Genomic DNA, 20141 nt, shown 5'->3' with positions numbered 1-20141 from the left:
AGCCACGTGGTCAGGGGGCGGGGCTGTGAGCTCCACGCTGAGCTCAGCTCCCTCCGCTCAGCCTGGAGCTCGCAGCCCCGCCCCCTCACCACATGGCTCTGAGCAGGGTTGGGCTCAGGGCCCCACCAGAGCCACGCTGTAGCTGTCCGGGACGCTATTGGATGGGCTGAGGCTCTGGGAGAGGGGAGGGGAGGAAACAGGGCTGGGTGGGGCCGGGGAGGAAGCCTCAGCCATGCTCGTGGGGGCTCCTGTGGAGCCTGGGGCCTGGGAGAAATTGCCCCACCTGTCCCCCTCTCTGGGCGGCCCTGGGAACACGTCACTTAGACATCTAAGTATGTGTGTATTAGTTACTTACTTAGATGGTCAGGTGGTATTAATTTCAACTGCAAAATAAATTGCAGGCAAGACTGAATCCAGAATTAGTATCTTTGAAAAATCTGACCTACTATGTGGAAAATAAGATGATTTTTTAAATTTAATGACTGATAGCTTATAGCTTTTTATTAATATCACAAACATGTTATTTCTTGTGCTTGTGTATATGTTGTGAAAGGACCATATTGCCTCATGATAAGTGAAATGAGGTCTCTTTTATCAAAATAGTGTTTTGCCTCTCTCACTCTAATATTATCCTGTGATCAGACATGCCTTAGTGCAGCATTCAGTTGGCCATTAACTGCCTATAACATTGAAATTGAGGTAAATTTTCTGTGCACTTCCCAACAGCTTTTCTTGGCTTACATCCAGTAAATAGAACTGGAGACCTCAACTGATCCTTACTTCCCTCAATTCCATGCCACAGACTGAAAATGAATAACTCCCGGATGAAATTATTGTAATGTTTTACCTCTAATACACATGTAAGAGAGTCTGAAATCTGAGAAACAATTGATAACCTTTTAGAGACCTCTGATGGAAAGGTCAGATTTCACACTACAATTTGTTCTGCCAGCAATGACTTTACCAGATTTATGTCTCCAATATCAAAATCTAGCTCAGTTTGGATCAGAAATTATGGAACTCTTGGAAATCCCTTCTGAAAATAATGTCTGTGGATTTTTTTTAACATTATTCTCAGTCATATGCTCTCTAAGAACATATAGTGTTGTTGTAAACAGAAACCAGTTTGAACAAAAGTGACTCATTGCTTAGACCTGTGATATTGTGTATCTTATGTGCTCTGGAAGTTCTGAAAAAACTTGATTTTAAATGCATGTTTTAAACAGGTGCATGTGCAGTTTAATTGCTTTGAAGTCAATGTAGCACAACACATCTATGTGACCATGAAAACAATTCCAAATTACTGTGAAATCAAGTTGAGTCAGGAGTACTATGTTGAAGGTAGGAAATGATCTTTAAAGTGATGTTTCAGAAAAATGACAATGACTAAGGCCAGATCTTCTGCTGGCTAAGTCTTCCTAGTCTCATCTGAGTCAGTGTGCCTGGGATGATTTACATCAGCTGAGGATCCATTCAGCCATATATTTTAACGATTTTGTTAGGTGTACACAAAATGGAGTCTCAAGGTTCACACACAAAAGTGTGTTTGCAAAACTGCAACCAGAAATGTATCTGCAAGAACTGCAGTTGTGCTAGTTAAATTGTCTTTGCATGCGCAGTAGAGTTACCCTATTTTATGTTCAGTTCTGAGGGGGCTGTTACACAACTGCTCTGCACCTTGACCTAGGGCTCAGGTACCTTTTAAAAGTTTGGCTCAAAGAGTAATTTTTTACATTAGATGTAAACAGTTTATTAAAAAATATAGTCAAAGATTAGAATAAGCCCTTTTGGGAGCTTGTTCGTAGAAATTCAGAAGAAATGCACAGGGCTTTCTAGGGAAGCTTTTTGTGTTCAATTAATGTTTTGATCTACTACTCCTTTCTGTATATACAGATATGATAGTAATAGTTCCAAACTATTTAAAGCACAGTGCATGCTACTTGTCTATAAAACTAGTCAGATGACATTTCACAGATTTTATTATATCCTGTTATGTGTTGCCATAAATTAGGGCTGTCAATTAATCGCAGTTAACTCATGCAATTAACTCAAAAAATTAATTGCTATTAAAAATACTAATCACGATTAATCACAGTTTTTATTGCACTCTTAAACAAAAGAATACCAGTTGAAATTTATTAAATATTTTGGATGTTTTTCTACATTTTCAAATATATGGATTTAAATTACAACACAGAATACAAAGTGCTTACTTTGTACAGTGCTTACTTTATATTATTTTTATTACTATTATTTGCACTGTAAAAATGATAAAAGAAATAGTATTTTTCAATTCAAGTAGAAGTACCTCAGGTATCATAATGCAATCTCTTTATCGTGAACATGCAATTTAAAAATCTAGATTTTTTTTTTATTACATAACTGCACTCAAAAATAAAACAATGTAAAACATTAGAGCCTACAAGTCCACTCAGTCCTACTTTTTATTCAGCCAAATGCTAACACAAACAACTTTGTTTACATTTACGGGAGATAACGCTGCGGCTTCTTATTTACAATTGTTCCTGAAAGTGAGAACAGGTGTTCACATGGCACTTTTGTATCCAGCATTGCAAGGTATTTATGTGCTAGATATGCTACACATTCGTATGCCCTTTTATGCCTCAGCTACCATTCCAGAGGATGTGCTTCCATGCTAATGACATGTGTTAAAAAAATAATGCATTAATTAAATTTTGACTGAACACCTTGGGGGAGAATAGTATGTCTCCTGCTCTGTGTTTTACCAGCATTCTGCCATGTATATCATATTATAGCAGTCTTGGATGATGAGCCAGCACATGTTGTTTGTTTTAAGAACACTTTCACTGCAGATTTGACAAAATGCAAAGAAGTTACCAATGTGAGATCTCTAAAGATAGCTACAGTAGTTGCATGAGGTGAATTGAAAAATACTATTTCTTTTGTTTTTTACAACACAAATATTTGTAATAAAAATAAATATAAAGTGAGCATTGTACACTTTGTATTCTGTGTTGTAATTGAAATCAATATATTTGAAAATGTAGAAAACATGTTTAAATAAATGGTATTCTATTATGGTTTATCAGTGCTATTAATCACAATTAATTTTTTTAATTGCTTGACAGCTCTACCATGTATATAAAACCTTGAGATGTTTAGCAAACATTTCAGTTTCATGTTACATTACCTCACTTTTTATTGCATGAGAAATAATGTGAACATAAATGAAAAACAGGTTATTAGAAAACCCTATTTGATACCACATTACATGGAAGAAGGAACAAAAATATATATGGAAAATTGCTCCTGGCATTGTACGGGAAAAAGAAAACAAAACACTTCTCCAGTGTTGATTTAGCCAAAAATGCTAAGTCTAGGAAGCAACCTTGGAGATGTATAGAGCTAGCTATTGTTTAAATCAATCCTTAAGACTCCAATTTCTGACCGCATATTATCTGCCAGGGTCTAAACTGACCTTTATGTCAGGCAAACTACCTGGGAAATAAATAATGTATTTCTTATAACAATAGACCTAAGAGGAAATCAGCATGAGAAATGTTCACAAACATTTACATCAAATAAATTATGTTGGGAAACTATTGGTGTTTCTTTCAAGGGAGGAATGACTTACATTAATTGCAGGTAACAATGGATAAAAAAATGTGGTGTAATAGCCCAGATGGCAAATTTGTTTAAGGTTCTTATGAACATTTGTAGTGAGAAAAGGCCAACACTGGCAAGATAACTTCATTAATACTAGTGTGAAGTAATCAGTGGGTGAGAAGGAATGAAGCACTTTCTGTGTGCCATTGTCTTCTATGGCTTTGTACTGGACACACATGTTCTGCCTTCAAAAACAAACAAACCAACAAACAGAACAATGGGATGAACCTTAAGTGCATTAGAGCAATTTCCTTTTAGGAGGTGCTCAGAACTATGGTGATGAAAGCCATAAAATACCCAGATAGAGAGGCTTCTTGTAGGTATATAGTTATCTCAGCACTGCTGAAAACTCTTGTTCTATATTTTGCAGATTGCAGGAACAATGATGTGGGAAAACATATTCCAGTCTGTTTTGGTGAGCTGAGCATCATGGGACATGCATCACTTTGTCATTGTGCTTGTACAGTTGCATACAGTCAAGCAATGCAAGATGGATAAATATTTTACTGCTGCCAAGTATTCCGATGGACCATTCCCTGTTATATTTCTATACTTGTATATCTATAATATCTTCTGTATTTCCAACTGTTATCAACAAAAATTATAGAACTGGTAGAGCATGGGGTATTCTGCCAAATGTGAGGGTTTGGGTATATTGACTTGGAAACGGTAGATAGATAAAAAAGTGGGGTTAACACTCTGTTTAATATTAAATCTTATACACTCTGTCATTCTCTCACACACAGGTTTAGCCTCTAGGTATACACTCAGGGACCTCTGCTGTAGCCTTTAATTAGCATGGGAGTATTCCTACTGACATCAGTTACATTTACAGTGACTATTGCTGGAGTACGCCAATTTAAAAAAAATCATGCTGAATATTTTTCTACCTGTTATTGTTACAAGTAACACTTAGGATGGTTATAACTGGAAGAGATTAGGCAAAAACCCAGCATTTTCTGTGATTTTTGTTTGAACATTTGACAGAACTTTGTATACAACTAGGTTCACAATTTCATCTACATTGTCAATCAGTCAATTTTTCCTGTTATTGATGTGGATCGTTCACACAGCAACAGGGGAAAGAAACACATTTTTAAAATGAGCACCCACAACCCCCTGTAAAATCTTATGGTAGATCCACATGATGAGTGATCTCTTGCATGTTTATCTATTACAATTTGTATATTAAATTGTTCTATACTTTCCGTGTGGTTAATGCATGTTTATAAAATAATTATTTCCCATATGGCATAACCCTGTGTCAAGTGTTATATGATCATGTAAACAAAGAATTTACCATATGATGCCATTACCAACGAAAAGAGGGACAAAAGTTTAGCATATGCTTGCTCCTTAAAGGGCAATGGAAAGCTAGTCATGCGTGCACAGTGAATAAAGCTGAATGAAAATCACGTGTGCCAACAATGCCCATTTGCTTCAAAGTGTGTCTTTCTAGAGAGAAAGCTTAAAGGGGCAGCGTCAAGGCTGATAGGCTTAAAAAACAACCCTGTTGAGGGTAGACCTGTTTTTAAATTTGTATCCTTTGAAATGTATCTATTCATTTCCGCCTCCATAGCCCTCAACCACTCACCACCAAAAACTGCATGTCTCTGAGGGGAGCATAAAACTATAGTCAGCTTTTTGTAGAATATGTAGTGGACAGTGTAGAGTTTATCAATGCCATTTTTCAAATGAATGAATGGACACAAATGATTGGAAGACCAAAGCTACAACTTTATGCTGAACAATGTAACACAATGAATAACTGAAAAGCAACAGGCAGATGTCCTTGTTAAATTCCAATATAACTGATTCCTGATGTAACCAGCAAAGTCCCTATGCCCTGACTATAGCTAAGTGAAATTTGGAAAGTCTGTCCATCCAGAAAGCCTGACATTTCAATATTTGTTTTTGTCCTTGTGACAAAAAGTAGAAATTTTGAAATTTTTGCAGAAGAGAAATTCTGAAAAATTGTGATCTGTATCAAATTGTGAAAGTATCAAAACTGTTTCATTTTGATATTTTTGATCAAAAGAAAACATTTTTGACATTCCCAAAGTTGAAATGTTTTGTTTTAGTTTATTGAACTGAAGAAGCACATAGGGCACATTGCCTTATGGCAGTTGTTGTTTGGGAGCCTGATACCCCATTCTTTCTTATGGGCTAGGCTCCCTGGCCATCCCTCCCATAATGCACCTAGAGTCATGTGACTCCTCTGGTATACCAGGCAGCTCAGTCAGAGGGAAATCTGCACTGTATTATGGGAGATGAAATCCTTTGGGGAGCCCAGCTCATAAACGAGACGGTGATCAGAAATATAAGTCTCATAAGGCAATGTGCTGATAGGGAAATGTAGTTCAATGTTTTGTTGAACTGATTTGAAACTAAATGTTTCAGATCAGTTCAACAAAACAAAATGTTTTGATTTGGGTCAAACTGACCCAAATGAAAATATTTCATTTATATTTTCCTGACAATTTTTTTTTAATTAAAATTTTCTCATGGGAAAATTTGGATTTTGTGAGAACTGCATTTTTCTGTTGCCTAATTTTTCTGATGGAAAATTCCCAACCTGCTCTACAGGCTGCAAAGGTTCTACAGAGGACTCTAATCCCTATTTTAGTTGATCGTTTGGTTCCTTAGATGATAGTACAGTCTGTAACACATTCTAGTGCCAGAACTGAGCCATTGTGCAAAATTATCATCCCACAAGCCATGTAGCAGACTGATGCTGCTACAACAAATATTTATTTTCTCAATGCAGCTTTGACAAAGACCACAAGGAGTATACATAGGAGTTAATCAAATACATTTTTAGACTGAATATCAGGAAAAAGTTAATTGTGACACCACTCTGCTCACTATGCTCCCACTCATATGCTAATATTCACAAATATATATTAAAACAAACAGACTTCTGTGCATCTTGGACCATAGTTGCAAGGGCAGGGAAGACTCCTAGTTAGACTACCATAGAGGAACCCACCGCTAGACTGAAATTAACCTTCCCAACAGCCAGCTATCCTGTCCTGTGGAGGTTTGGCAATAAAAGCTTTTGTTCCGAGAGTCAAAAAATGTTTTTGGCCTAAGAGAAAGCTGCATATCTTTTTAAAAATTAATATTTTCTAGCCACATAATCAGTTTTGGGAGAAACAGGCAGGGGGAACAACACATGACTAGATTATTCAAGTTCTAGAATTTACAGAATCTTGGCCTGATAATTGTTAATATCAGTTAAAAAAAAATTAAACTGGATGGCTCTGAACTTCAATCTCATGAAAATCATTAAATAGCATAAAAGAAGAGGATATTTATGTGGACCTAAATATACATTGAATGAATATGTATCAATATGAGGGGGAATACTCATACAAAAAATCAGTGTTGATTGACAACGTAACTAGGAACTGATGAATAATAACTTAATGTGTTTATTTTTTTCTTATCTCAGCTGGGAAGTTGGATTATAATGTGGACAGGGCGAGGAAAACCATATCTGTGACTGTATCAGACTTTCTTCAAGACCAAGACTATTATGTTCGTTTATGTCACAAATGGTTTATCTGTGAAGATGTGGGGTCATTTGCTTTGGTGAGTAAGAATTTATTACAAGCTGGGACTATTGTTCAATTTAGTGGGACTACACACATGAGTAATGTTGCTCATATGTATGTATTTGTATGATCTGGCCTAATATTTTATATATAGTTTCATTGAAAGCCAGCTACTGGATAGAATTACTGGACTCACCATCTTCTTTTTAATTTCAGATAAAAGGGAAGAAGCCTTTGAAGTCAACTTCCTTGCAATATTCCCAGTTACTGCCTTGTCTCTGCATTGAGGTAAAATATTTTGATAACCTTCAGCATCTATCTGAGCCTTAAATAAAGGAGATCACCAAAAGTGCATTATTCCTGACAATCTCTTTATAACAAATTCTGTAGTATAAATGGCCAGTTTCTGAGCCATGCTTAGCAAATCAGTGAGAGTTGCGGTGCTTAGCAACCGTGGCTATTGGAGTCTATGTCCCTGATCCTGCAGACACTTATATTTATAGATTTCAAGGCCAGAAAGGACTACTGAGATCATTTCATCTGACCTCCTGTATAACACAGGCCATGGCACTTTCCCCAAATAACTCCTATAGCAGATATTTTAGAAGAAACATCTGATCTTCATTTAATAATGGCAAGTGCTGAAGAATCCGTCACTACCCTTGGTAAATTGGGCATTGGTTAATTATCCTAATGTTAAAAATGTATGCCTTATTCCCACTCTGCAGTTGTTTAGTTTCAGCTTGCACACATGCTTAAATAATGAAGCCAGTGGGACTACTCACATGCATATGTGTTTGCAGGATCAGGATATAAGTGTTCAATTGGTTACCAATAAAAAGGTCTAGGGTCTATCCTAAACACATTGAAGTCAATGGCCAAAGACCCATTGACTTTAACGTGAGTAGGTTTGGGGCCCAAAATTTATAAATCAACAGTGTTATATATTAGAAATGATATTGTGTCATTTCAGAAATTTAAAAGAGTTTGCTACTAATAAAACTTAAATTGGAATGTCAAGTAAATTAAATGAAAATCAAACAGAGACATTCGATTATGGAAAATATGAAAGAAAACCAGAATAATCCAACAGCTGTTGTGATACATCTCTGTGGCTGGGTTGTTTGGATGTGTTCTGACTTCGCATATGTGGGTTGAACTGCCTCAACAATAGCAGATTTGAGAATATAATTGATTAGCTAATAGCAATTCTTTGGGTTGCAGGGTTGGTCGGCAATCCCAGATGCAAGGAGGACACAACTTTGCCCTTTTAAAAATGGCAAGTAGATTGTAATTACTGCATGGCTGAGTATTTATTAGTCAGTTCCTGACATGTACCATCTCCTTAAATGTGCTTATATCTAAAATGACGCTGCATGGATTGCTGCATTTTAGGAAGTGACCGTTTTTATTTGTAATACAGAAAATAATTCTTAAAATGAGGTATTACTATGTATATTCTTCATCAGATTTTTTCTAATAGGCCAAATTCTACTCTCAGTTTACACCAACATAAATGTTAGGTAACTCTATTGATATCAAATGGTGTAAATGGGAGCAGAATTTGGCCCTATTTGTATAATTTTTGTTTCTTAATTCAAGCATGAGGAGACTAGAATGAAACAACAGCTTGAAGCTCAGCTTTGGGAAGGGTTCATGAAGAAAGTGGACTTTAAGGAAGTACACCTCTACCCCGATATAATGCTGTCCTCGGGAGTCAAAAAATCTTACTGTGTTATAAGTGAAACTGCGTTATATCAAACTTGCTTTGATCTGCAGGACTGTGCATCCCCACCCCCTGGAGCACTGCTTTACTGTGTTATATTTGAATTCATGTTGTATTGGGTCACATTGTACTGGGGTAGAGGAGTATTTGAAGGCAGTAGTCTGGCAGATAAGAATGAGGAGGCTGTTGCAAATGTAAAGTGTGGATAAAGGAAGGGGAAGAAGTGAGTGTGGGAGTGGTTAATAGGGAGGATCAGAGGAAACCTGAGTGGGAGTAGGAGATGACATGAAGGAAAGCGTGTAGAGGTTTAAAGGTTAGAGTATGGTGCATAAATAAATAGGTAGTTGATAATAAATGTAAGATTATTTGCAGACTATAAGCCTGATTGCAAACCTCTTCCGTGAGTGAGCAGTTGCTCACACAGGTAGTTCCATTGAAGTCACAATCTGGCTTGGGGGAGCGGTAACGACTGAAAATGAAATAGGTTTTCAGTGTTTTGTGTGGTGAAGGGTTGCTGTCCTGCAGGAAAGTTCCCATACTTCAACATATGCTTTTATCTCAAACCAGAACAAAAAGTCAGAATACCAAAACTCTTGGCAGGACAAATAGGTCTGAAAAGTTTTGATTAGGAAATATCAAAATGTTTTGTTCTGAGTTGATTCAACATTAAACTGTGTACACCTCAGCCGCTGCTGCACCTCATGGGAAGTTGTAGTTCGGGTACCTCATGCCCCCATTCTCCCCTATAGGCTGGGCTTCTCATCAAATTACATCTCCCATGATGCTGGGTAGTACTTGTGTTCACCTTTTTGTGAACATTCAAATGACCTAGTTTTACTGGTGCTCCTACCAGCAGAAATGTAATTTCCTCTTATTATTAGGTATTAGACAAGTCCGAATTTCCAAATTGCTTGCATGAGTATTTGCAGAGTTACAATTTTAAATTTCCATGCTGGAAATTCTTCCACATTCATCCAATCAGAGAACAAAACTAATCACAATTAATTAAGACAGCTCCAGTTTTCAACAGTGAGCATTCAGTACACTGTTTGCAAACCATAAAGTACAACCCCACCCCCCAAAACAAAAATATAAGTTGAATAAATCTGTGAAATTGCAGTCTGCTTGTGATGTTCAGGGAAGAGAAAAAAGAAGCTAATTATGCAGATCGGTTTGCTTGTGGGAATTATTCACTTAGTTCTAATAATTATACAGAACCCCATAACTCCACTTCCTAGTTTGAGTTTATTTGCTCTCTCTCTATAGTGAGTCTAATTTACTACTACCATGCCCCCTTGCATAGTCATTTACAGTTACAAAGTCAGTGAACAATGCTACTATTCTGATTGAGCCAAAGTTGCATGGATGGAAATGATTACCCAAGAAGCTGGAGAATAGAGAATCTGGCCCTTAGGTTTTATTTTAAGTCCTGATGCATGAATCTTTGGTTTCAGTATCATTTAGATTCATTTAATTAATCTCAAATAATGTTTCTACTGTTTGTGCATAGATACAAAGGCACTGTGGGATAGCATTGTATATAATCCAGCCACCCAAACACTAGCCTGGGAACCAGCCTGTCCTGTGCACGTCACTGTTAACCTGTGCAGGTTAACAAAGACGAATGACCAATGTGTAGATCTACAAAACTCATCAACTACAGCTCCAGAGAAAGTAAGCTTTATATAGTATCTTTAGGACTGTAAGACTAAGGGTGATATCCTAAATCCAATGCGTAACATAAGTAGCTAGGATATGGAATAAGGTCAGTTGCAAATACTTGTTTTTGTTCTATCCTATCTACACAGGTTCTTGTACAGCACTTAGTTTGTCATTGTGTAATAACAGCATGAGTTATTCAGAGAACTGAATACATGCTGTTGATAAAATGGTTCATGGCAGAAATTCTTGTGAACCTAGAATTTTTTGCTAGAAGAACAAATTTTTTGTTTCCTAAAATAACTGTGGCTTGATTTTCATGTGCAGTAAAGCCCCTTTACACTACACTGGCAGTGTAATGCCACCTTAGCATTAGCACAATTACATTTATACCCATTTTAAGGTCCTGTTCCGCTCCCAGACTGGTGTAAAGAACCTTAGTGTAAATAAGAATCAGGCCTATTGCTTTTTGTAGGTATTGAAATTGTGGGTGGCTTCATCCTTTCTAAAAAATTATTTTCAGAACCAAGAGATAATTTATAACTCAATAGATGTTGCCAACTCTTGTGCTTTAATCATGAATCTTGTGATCCTGAGTGCTTTTCCTAAAGCCCCAGATTCTGGAGTCATATGGTTAGATGAGAATCTCAGCTTTCTTTTTTTTTTTCTTTTAAGTAAGGTTCTATCTCTGATGGTTGTGGAGAAAAGCTTGAAAATGTCGACACCTAAAGGCTGTAACACCAGAAGGCAAATAAAAAGAACTGCAAATTCATAATTTTTTAAAGTCTCATAATTGTTGAGCCAATCGTATGATTATCTGGGGACCAATTCATGATTTTGGAATATTTTGGAATTGGCAATACTGAAACTGGAAAGATTTGAACTCCTGGCCAGGTGGTTAGTCATTATTCAGCCTTTACAATTGTCTTTATGTCTAGCTTTTAAATAACCCTGATCCACAACACATGTATGTTTAATGTCACACTTGCCAGTGGTCCCAGTGGGACTTCTTGTGTGCTTACAGCTAAGTACATGCATAAGTCTTTGCAGAATCAAGGCCTAAGTTTGCTATGCTTGGCAATTGTAAAATTACCCAGCATTCAAACGGACAATGAATTTGCCACCAGAAGATAAATATTAAAATAAAAATGCCCTTGTGAATTTTGTATTTTCATTTAACTCTTTCCCCGTTGTTGCTATTGGGCTAATTTTAATGTTCAAATGCAGGTTTCATTTCCCCCTTTTTTCCTTTCTCTTTCCTTTATAAAGGGATTGGAGCTGAGTTGTGGACATGGTCTGGGTATAGAAGTGCAGCCAATGACATTCTTCACATTGTCCTCAAACTGTCTACAGCATAGAAACCAAACTTAGGTCATGACACTGCAAGCTGTTACTTGGACACAGAACCCTTACTACATGAGCACTTCCATTGGTTTCAATAGGATGACTCACATGAAAAAGCTTCCTTTTCTGGAAGGACACTTTAGCACATGCTAAACTTTAAGCATGTGTTGAAGTCCTAATTGAAGTCAATGGGACTTCAGCACATGCTTGATTTCAACAGATGATTATATGCTTTCTTGAATGGAGATGGGATTAAACACAGAAGAGGATGTAATGGGATTAAATTCAGAAGAGGATGTAAACATGTGCATAAGTGTTTTGCTGAACAGGGATGGCCTGCTGAATCAAGGCCTGAAACAACAAGAGCTGTGTAATTGGTTTGTTATTGACTTAAAGAAAGCAAGTTATTACTACATTAATTAGGTTTAGATTTAATGGGTCATATTTCTCCTGTTGTTTGCACAAATCTCCCATTGACATCATAGGAAGTCCTGTTTAATTATGAGGGTAGAGTATGACCCATAGTGTAAAACATACTATAAAAAATTAACTACATTTCACTTCAAAATTAATTAATTGTTTGTAATATGTTTTGAAAATGAGAAGTGCTAGCCACATGCTAGGTGTTACCAGATCAAATCCTGGTACCTTTATTCAGTGAAAACTCCTATTGAAGGTAGTGATTGGTCCATTATAATTATTAAATTACTTTATGTGATTAACTGATTAACACATTTTAAAAAAAGAAAACATCTTCCGTTCCTTTTCTAATACAACAATTGTACAAGTGATTTGTTCTTTCTGCTGATACTAGTTTGTAAACCTGACTAATTCTGTGCATTCTCTTTTCAAGCAGGTAAAATATTCCCGTGTAGACACTCATCCAAGACTTTGCATGAAGGTAAATTGCTTTTTTTTCTGAGGATTCATTGCTGGCTCCAGGCACCAGCTTATCAAGCAAGTGCTTGGGGTGGCAACTGGGGGGCGGGACAGCACTTTTGGTATTTGGCGGAGGGTCCCTCACTGCTGCTTGGAGTGAAGGACCTCCCGCTGAATTGCCACAGATCGCTATTGCGATCTCGGCTTTTTTTTTTTTTTGGCTGCTTGAGGCGGCAAAATCCTTGGAGCCGGCCCTGGCCATTTACACCGTCCCTCCTCATTTTGCAGGTATCAGCTACAAAAGATGCATCACTACTAATCTTTTGGAAGAATACTCTTTACCTTATAACCCATGAAAAGAAAATAGGATAAGAAATATTAGAATATTATAAATATTTAGAAATATTTAATAGCTAATATTAGAAATATTAGACTAGGAGGATGTTATGTTATGTAATATTAGACTAGGAGGAAGTCAATAAAAATGTCAGAAATGAAAAATGGCTCATATGGGACCATATTGTGGCATCAATTTTTTATTTTAATGGGCTTTAAAGCTGATGGCATAACATGGCTAATAGAGATGTGCTTTCACAATATGGCAAATTTGAGAATGAGAAGAAGTAGATAAAAAGCAATGTATATTGCCATTCATTTGCTCTGTTTTTCCTTGCTGTTAAAGAGAAGGTCTTTAGTACCTATTCCTGCCACCAAAACTGAAATTAAAATTCAGGGCCTGATTCGCCATTGCCATGTGTAGTCATGGACACCTGGGCAAAGTGGGTGTGCAGCTCTGTGCTGCTGTTTGGGCAGTATTTTACACAGACTTTGCACAGATGTAAATCACTAGGCAAGGTGGAAGTCAGTGGAAAATCAGGCATACAGAATTCAAGACTCATCTCATTCATGCAGGTGCAAAATTGGCAGTAACTCCATGGGAATCAGTAGAGATACACTAATATCACAGTAATGGAAATGAGGTCAGAATCAGGCCCTCAAAGCCAGTATTCCAAGCATTCAACTGCAGATGAGACAAATAGCCCTTGAGACACTCAAAATACCAAAACTTCAGACTCAGTGTCTCTCCAACCCTCATAAGAATTTCATTAAAGCTGAACCAAATTACATTAAATCGCATGACTATTTGCCTAGTGTTCACCTGAGTCCACACCCTAGTATGGCTTTGTTGGATTCTATATCCGCACAGGAAAAGTTTCCAGACCTTATAGAGGACCTGGTCTGACTTCTGAGTTTGCAGTAAAATATAAAATGAGGTTCAATTGGATGTGTTTCCAGTATCATCATGAACATTTACCATATGCAGCTTTAATGATAGTCACATGATTATGCAGAAGGCTTAAAAATATAGTATCAAGACCGTAAAACAGAATAATAAAACTATCAGCCAATAAAAGAAATATGACTCAATAGAAAAATAAAACAATATTCATTAAGGGGAAGAAATCAGGACAGTTACTGTTCCCTAAGAGATAGCAGTGGTTACTGCACAGCTTTAATCTGACAATGCAAAAAAACAGAATTGAACATTTTATGGCCTCATGCTGCAAGCACTTAAGCATGTGCTTAACTTTATGCACTTGAGTAATGGTAAATTCTTTGAATACTTGTGCTATGCATCCCTGGAGCAAATCGTGCTTCTGTTATTCAGGCAAAATAGCTGGTGAAGTAAGTATTTGGCTTATTATTATTATTTTTAAAATGCTTTTAAGCAACTGATTTTTTTGTCAGTGGGACTGCATAGGAATGTAAAGTTAAACACTTGCATAAATGTTTGCAGAATTAGGGCCTTAGTGAGTATCAGAGCTTGGAGCATAACATGGGAGGTAAGCTGTGAATAATTCTTTTGCTGCTTTCTGGAATTCAGTGCCTGGCTGTAAATGGGTCTGTAGCCACAAGTTCAAACTGCAAAATTCTGTTCCTCTAACAGCTTTCTTTATTTTCAGTTTACAACCAAGCAAGGCTCTTGGGTTAGATGCCCTTTTGCTCATGGAAATTTCCCAGGTAAATAACTTATTTTATTAAATTAAAATGAGAAATTAATAATTATATTATGTTAAATTAACCACTAGACTACAACCTCTCTCATCGAGTAAAGCTTGTTGGTCTTGTCATGTCCTATGAACTGCATCAATAATATTTAACAGTGCAGGTTTTCCATTTGTAAACTCCCACAGTAACTCAAGTATTTGTAAAGATAGATAATAACCTGTTAAAACCAAGATAGCTATTGATATAACAGTTGACGGTATTCAAGCTGATAAAAATGGTTTTATTTTAGCAGAGCATGGTATCTACTGCCATAGTCTCTCATACGTCATTCATTATTTGAGTGATTACATTTAAAATAACAGCTTTTCTCCCCAATTTCAGCTTGGAAAATGAGAATTGCTGGCGGGGCAGAACAGACACAAGTCTTCTTCACGTCACAAACCAAAGCACAATTTTCAGTGCTGGTGTGTAACAAAGCACAGCTGTCTTCATGTGACTCTGTTGGGATACGCCACTCAGTCTCAGCGGTTGGTATGCGTTACTTATCAGAAATTGCTATCAATAAGGCAGCTTCAGCATGTTTAATTTGAATTTATTGCCATCCATAGCTCTGGACAAATTCAGCAAAAGTCAGGCACACACACTTTTGAACAATATCCATAATTAAAGCATTTAGTCCTAGTCCTGATCTTACCATGATGTAAGACAAGAGTAACCCCACTGAAATTACACACCAGCAGAAGTGACTTTTGAGTGCTGGACTTTGCAACTTGAATGTTCTTTAATGTAGTTTTTTGTTGTTGTGCTATTTATAAATAAGTGCCCATCATAGGTCCCATTCATTACCACTGATACAGGAGTGTTCTAGAGCTATACCTCCCTGTGCCAGCTTGATTCGCTGTGCTGCAGGTGGTTCACACAAGATAGGGACATACAATGGATCCCACATCTGATCTCCCTTGAGGTTTCTGGTAGGGAGGGCAGCTTTATGCTCTGCTGGGCTTTTTCGTAGGACACCTCATGGAATAGACTGCCTTGTGGATGCAGTACCACTGTACAGCCTATCCTTGAACTCTCTGGACACTGTTGGCTATTTTTCTGGCTATTATTTGTTGGCCAGTCATATGTCCCCCTGGGAAGGGGAAGTTCTGGTGTCTTGCCCTGTGTGACACCAGTGCAAGCCCTATGTGAATTTAAACATATACCTAGCTAAAGATAATGGATACCATGGGACTTTTTGAGCCTTATTTTCTAGAAGAATTAGCAAGCACCGTGGGCCTGATTCTAACTTACTCTAAGACACCTTTACAACAGTGTAAAGGAAAGTTAAAATGGACATATATTATGCACACACCCTAGCTAAGGCCCCTTCCTCTGCCAATTTGGTGCAAAGATGCCTTAGTGTCACTGAGAGTCATGCCCTGTGTGTTATACAAGTACAGTGAGAAAGAACTGTGGGAATGTCCTCAAGCCAACAATATTTGTATAGAGCTGATTGTAACTCAGAATTTCTGTTCTGTGTGAAATTCCGACATTTTGAAAAAAGGTTTTGTTCTGATTTGGAATGAAAATGAGACATTTTGAAATTTCTTGCAGGAAGGAAATTCTGAACATTTTCAGTTAGAAACAACATTCAGTTATTCTGAAACAAAACTGAGCAACTGGCTGCCCCTCACTCCCTGGCCTTCCCCCGACTCCTGGGGATTTCCTGGGCTGCCCCTCACTCCTGGAATGCAGATTCTAGAAGACATGAGAGCTCCAGCTTGAGCAGAGGGCTAGACCTGAGGGTATATCTGCACTGCAGCTGGCACTACCCTGCTAGAGCCAGGATTCCCAGGACTTCCAAGGTCCCAACTCCGCAGCAGCTCACCAGAAAACCAGGCAGGTGATGGCGGAAGTTCATTGAAACCAGAATGTTTCTGTGAAACAGTTTGGTTTTGAAGAATTGGCATTTTCCAATGGAAAAAACATTTTGTTGGAAAATTCTTGGCTACCTCTACCTGTTAATGTGTTACACTCAGTAATTGTGGCTGCAAGCCATTGTTTATGGTTATGGAAATAATAGCTTGTGGTTAATTCATCTGCAGACTAGGGGAAAATGCATGCGGTCTTGTGACAGGCACTCCATGTAGTTTGCTCATATTCTCACCAGACTAGAGAGCTCAGTGAGTGTTTCTAAACCTGTTCCCTATGAAATGCCTAGTTTCACATTAGTATCTGGCTATATTCAAATAGGAAAATATTCTCTTTATCAGTGAATTTTCTGTTATCTAAAGTCCATTATTTTATTATTACATTACTAAGGCACCTATCTTGGTAGCTAAGCATTGATCCCGGATGCATTTGGCCATATAGGTATTCATTTCTGCATTGCTATGGGGAAGCTGGTAGTGATCCCTAGATTTACATTTCCATTGTAAAGGATTCTTGCGACCATTTTTGAGAAGCTCTCATCGCCTTCCTTTCTAGCAGGCCTTTGTTATTCTGCAGGGAAAATGCCCTTGGCTAGCAAAGTGCCTCTTCCTGTCCCATGGCATTCGGATCAGCTTTTAAGATTAAAAATTGTCATTTCTCTTCTCTCCATTACATTCCTCTGGAAGGTTTTGGCAGCATATCAAAATAATAATTATACACAAACATTCTATGGCTGGCCTCATGTTGCTGCCAGCACAGCATGAGCAGCAGACACTGTCCTGGGAGCTCATAGAGCAGATGTTTTGCCTGGGGGAGAGGAGAGAACTGATCTAGTCTGGGCACCCTCTCTGGGGGCACCACATGGGGCAGGAATCAGGCTGGATTTCCCTGGGACCCAGAGGCCCATCTTTGCCCCTCTGGCAACCCACATAGGACTTGAGCTCCTCCAACTCCTCAGGAGGACGGAGGAGAGAGAAGAAGAGAGTGAGACCAGGTTCCCTCAACTGGGCCCTGAACCAAGTATCTGGGCCCAGTGGCCCATCTCACCTCTGGAGCACCACATGGGATGAAACTCCCCCAACTCCCAAGGGTGTGTGTGCGTGTGTAAAGGGAACTGCCCCAGTTCCTCCCTTTCCCACTAACCAACCACATAACTCAGCAATCTATTCTCTCCCTTTTGTCCCCAATCACTGCAGCTGTAGCTTGAATGGTAGCAGTGCTGACTGTTCAGTGTTCTATGAGGATATGTAAAATGTAATTTTAGGATTTCCTAAAGGATAAGTCAAGGTAAAAACAAATTCTATTTTAAAATTGTGGGTTAAAAGAATATTATTTAGATTGCACTTGTCAAGTCAAGTACTTGAAAGTTGGGAAATACCTGACTGGCAGTTGCGTTTAACTTTAATTCGTCCCCCTTGTGCGTAAGCATTTTATGAAACAGTCTGTAATTACATGCTGATGTACTGTTTTTTTCGATGTGATCCCTGACATGATCCCTGACTCATTCAGTGCCCAGGTGTGGGCAAACATAAAGCTGGCTTTTCCTAATTTTCTGGTGTTTGACTTTGCAACCTAAACAGCGTTTTTTTAATGCATTTTTGTTGCTGTTTCTAATATAGCTACATATGTATTTGAGCTAAACAGAATAACAGTAAAGGGAAAACAAAAGTCTGGGATTTGTAAAGCAGAGGAATAAATAAGCACTACATACAGGAGACCACTTGACATCAATGAAATTTTTGCCTGAATAAGGACAGCAAGATTCAGACTTACTGGTTTTAATGGCTTCCAGAATTTAGACTGAAAATTCACGGCTAAGAGGAATGATTAAGTAGGATTGGATCTGAGCCAGATATTATTGTGAAACTGGACATATCACACAGAGTGCCGGTCTGTTCAGAAATGTCCATTGTTTCCATAGTCCTGTGGTACAGATTGATCTGTTCTCTTTAGTTACGATATAATGGGAACTCACGTAGATTCCACATGGTTCCCACCCCAAGACCGTGAGCAATTTCCACCAGCATCACATGATGACTTAACACTGAGCCATTGTTCCCATAAACAATTGTTCATAGCCTCAATATTAATGTCTTCACATTAGTGTTGGGTTAAGGCCTCATTTACCTAACTTATCCCTATCTTCGACTGGAGTTTTGCTGAGGAAGAAAAAGCAGTGGAGGGCCCATCATTTCAGAGAAATAGTCATTTTCTTTTTTGTGCACAAGCCACAAATAACAATATTTTAAACAGCAGAACAATTTTTTAGGGCAACTTTACCCTCAGGGTAATCCTGTTCTCAGAGCACAGCCTGAGTAGCTGGCTGTGGAATGAGGAGATCTGGAGCACACCCAGCTAGGCCATGGAGTACAAGTAGAAGCCTTTGATGGCCCCCGCCAGAGCCTCCCATCTTTAGCAGCCTCTTTGACTGGCATTCTCCCCTTCTGGGCATGTGGGGGAAATGGAAAGTCGATCGTTACCCCCAGTCTCCCTTCCTGGTCCACCCCCAAATCCACCTTATGCACTTAGACACAGTGCTGTGCTCCATAATGTGCTGGGCTATGGGCCCTCTTCATGAGTTCCCCAAATCCTACACCTTCTGTGCAGCAGAACCAAACTGGCTGCACTGTGCTCAGGGCATTCCGTACCCATGGGGGTGGGAAGTCCTTAAAAGGAAAAGAAACTTCAATAATGAAAACAATCTGCCATAAATTTTAAGGTGGTCAGATACATAACATTACTGACAAAAAAGCCAAAGAGCTGGAGGGAGACAATGCATTTTGATTGCCCAAGAGCTATGGAGTTAACAGTTTTCCACTTTGTTTTCATCAGGGTGACTCTCATCCCACATCTGTCAATATTTCAGGTGAAATATGTGGCTCACAAGTTTGCATTCAGGTAGGTCTGCTGATCTGCAGATATACTCTGCGCTAAATAAACAAGCTGGCATGGAAATAAGAAACTGCAGGCAGTGTTGCAGCTGCCTCCTCCCAGCCAAATCTGGCCATGACCCATTTGTAGGTTACAAAGAGCATTATGAATAGTTTGAATGTGCTGCTATCGTCCCTTGCTGAGCTTGTATTAATTATTTAAGGTAGAAGACCATTCTTGATCTCTTATTTCTGTAGATGGCAAACAGTGGAATATTAAGGGCTGTTAAATTAACTCCTCCATCTGTATAAACTCTTATGATGGAAAGATTATAGTCAGAAGGGCAGACGGAAGTAACCAATAAATGTATTAACATTTTTTAAAAAACAAGTCTAAGGACTTCAGTGCATTCAGGCATGAATACACAATAGTAAAAAAGGAGACATACAGCATACAGCAGAAATGCACCGATCAGGGCCGGTGCAAGGATGTTTCGTGCCCTAGGCGAAACTTCCACCTTGCGCCCTTCCCCC

The 20141-nt window shown here is 38.3% G+C and overlaps 1 protein-coding gene across 1 annotated transcript in view; it reads left to right on the top strand.

Moving 5' to 3' along the window:
- Positions 1-20141, top strand: part of IL17REL (interleukin 17 receptor E like) — a 67670-nt gene that overhangs the window by 40063 nt on the left and 7466 nt on the right. Inside the window, exons 5-14 of the mRNA XM_032769401.1 lie at positions 1227-1341; positions 4019-4063; positions 7103-7242; positions 7422-7493; positions 8430-8484; positions 10442-10605; positions 12788-12835; positions 14778-14835; positions 15205-15350; positions 19570-19635. Coding sequence (XP_032625292.1) covers positions 1227-1341; positions 4019-4063; positions 7103-7242; positions 7422-7493; positions 8430-8484; positions 10442-10605; positions 12788-12835; positions 14778-14835; positions 15205-15350; positions 19570-19635 — 909 coding nt within the window. The remainder of the gene's footprint in view (positions 1-1226; positions 1342-4018; positions 4064-7102; positions 7243-7421; positions 7494-8429; positions 8485-10441; positions 10606-12787; positions 12836-14777; positions 14836-15204; positions 15351-19569; positions 19636-20141) is intronic.

Source organism: Chelonoidis abingdonii, chromosome 1 (genome assembly GCF_003597395.2).
Source record: "Chelonoidis abingdonii isolate Lonesome George chromosome 1, CheloAbing_2.0, whole genome shotgun sequence".
In the NCBI taxonomy this organism is placed as follows: Eukaryota; Metazoa; Chordata; order Testudines; family Testudinidae; genus Chelonoidis; species Chelonoidis abingdonii.
Note: the sequence above shows the minus strand (reverse complement) of the source record. Positions and strands in the feature narration are given on the sequence as shown.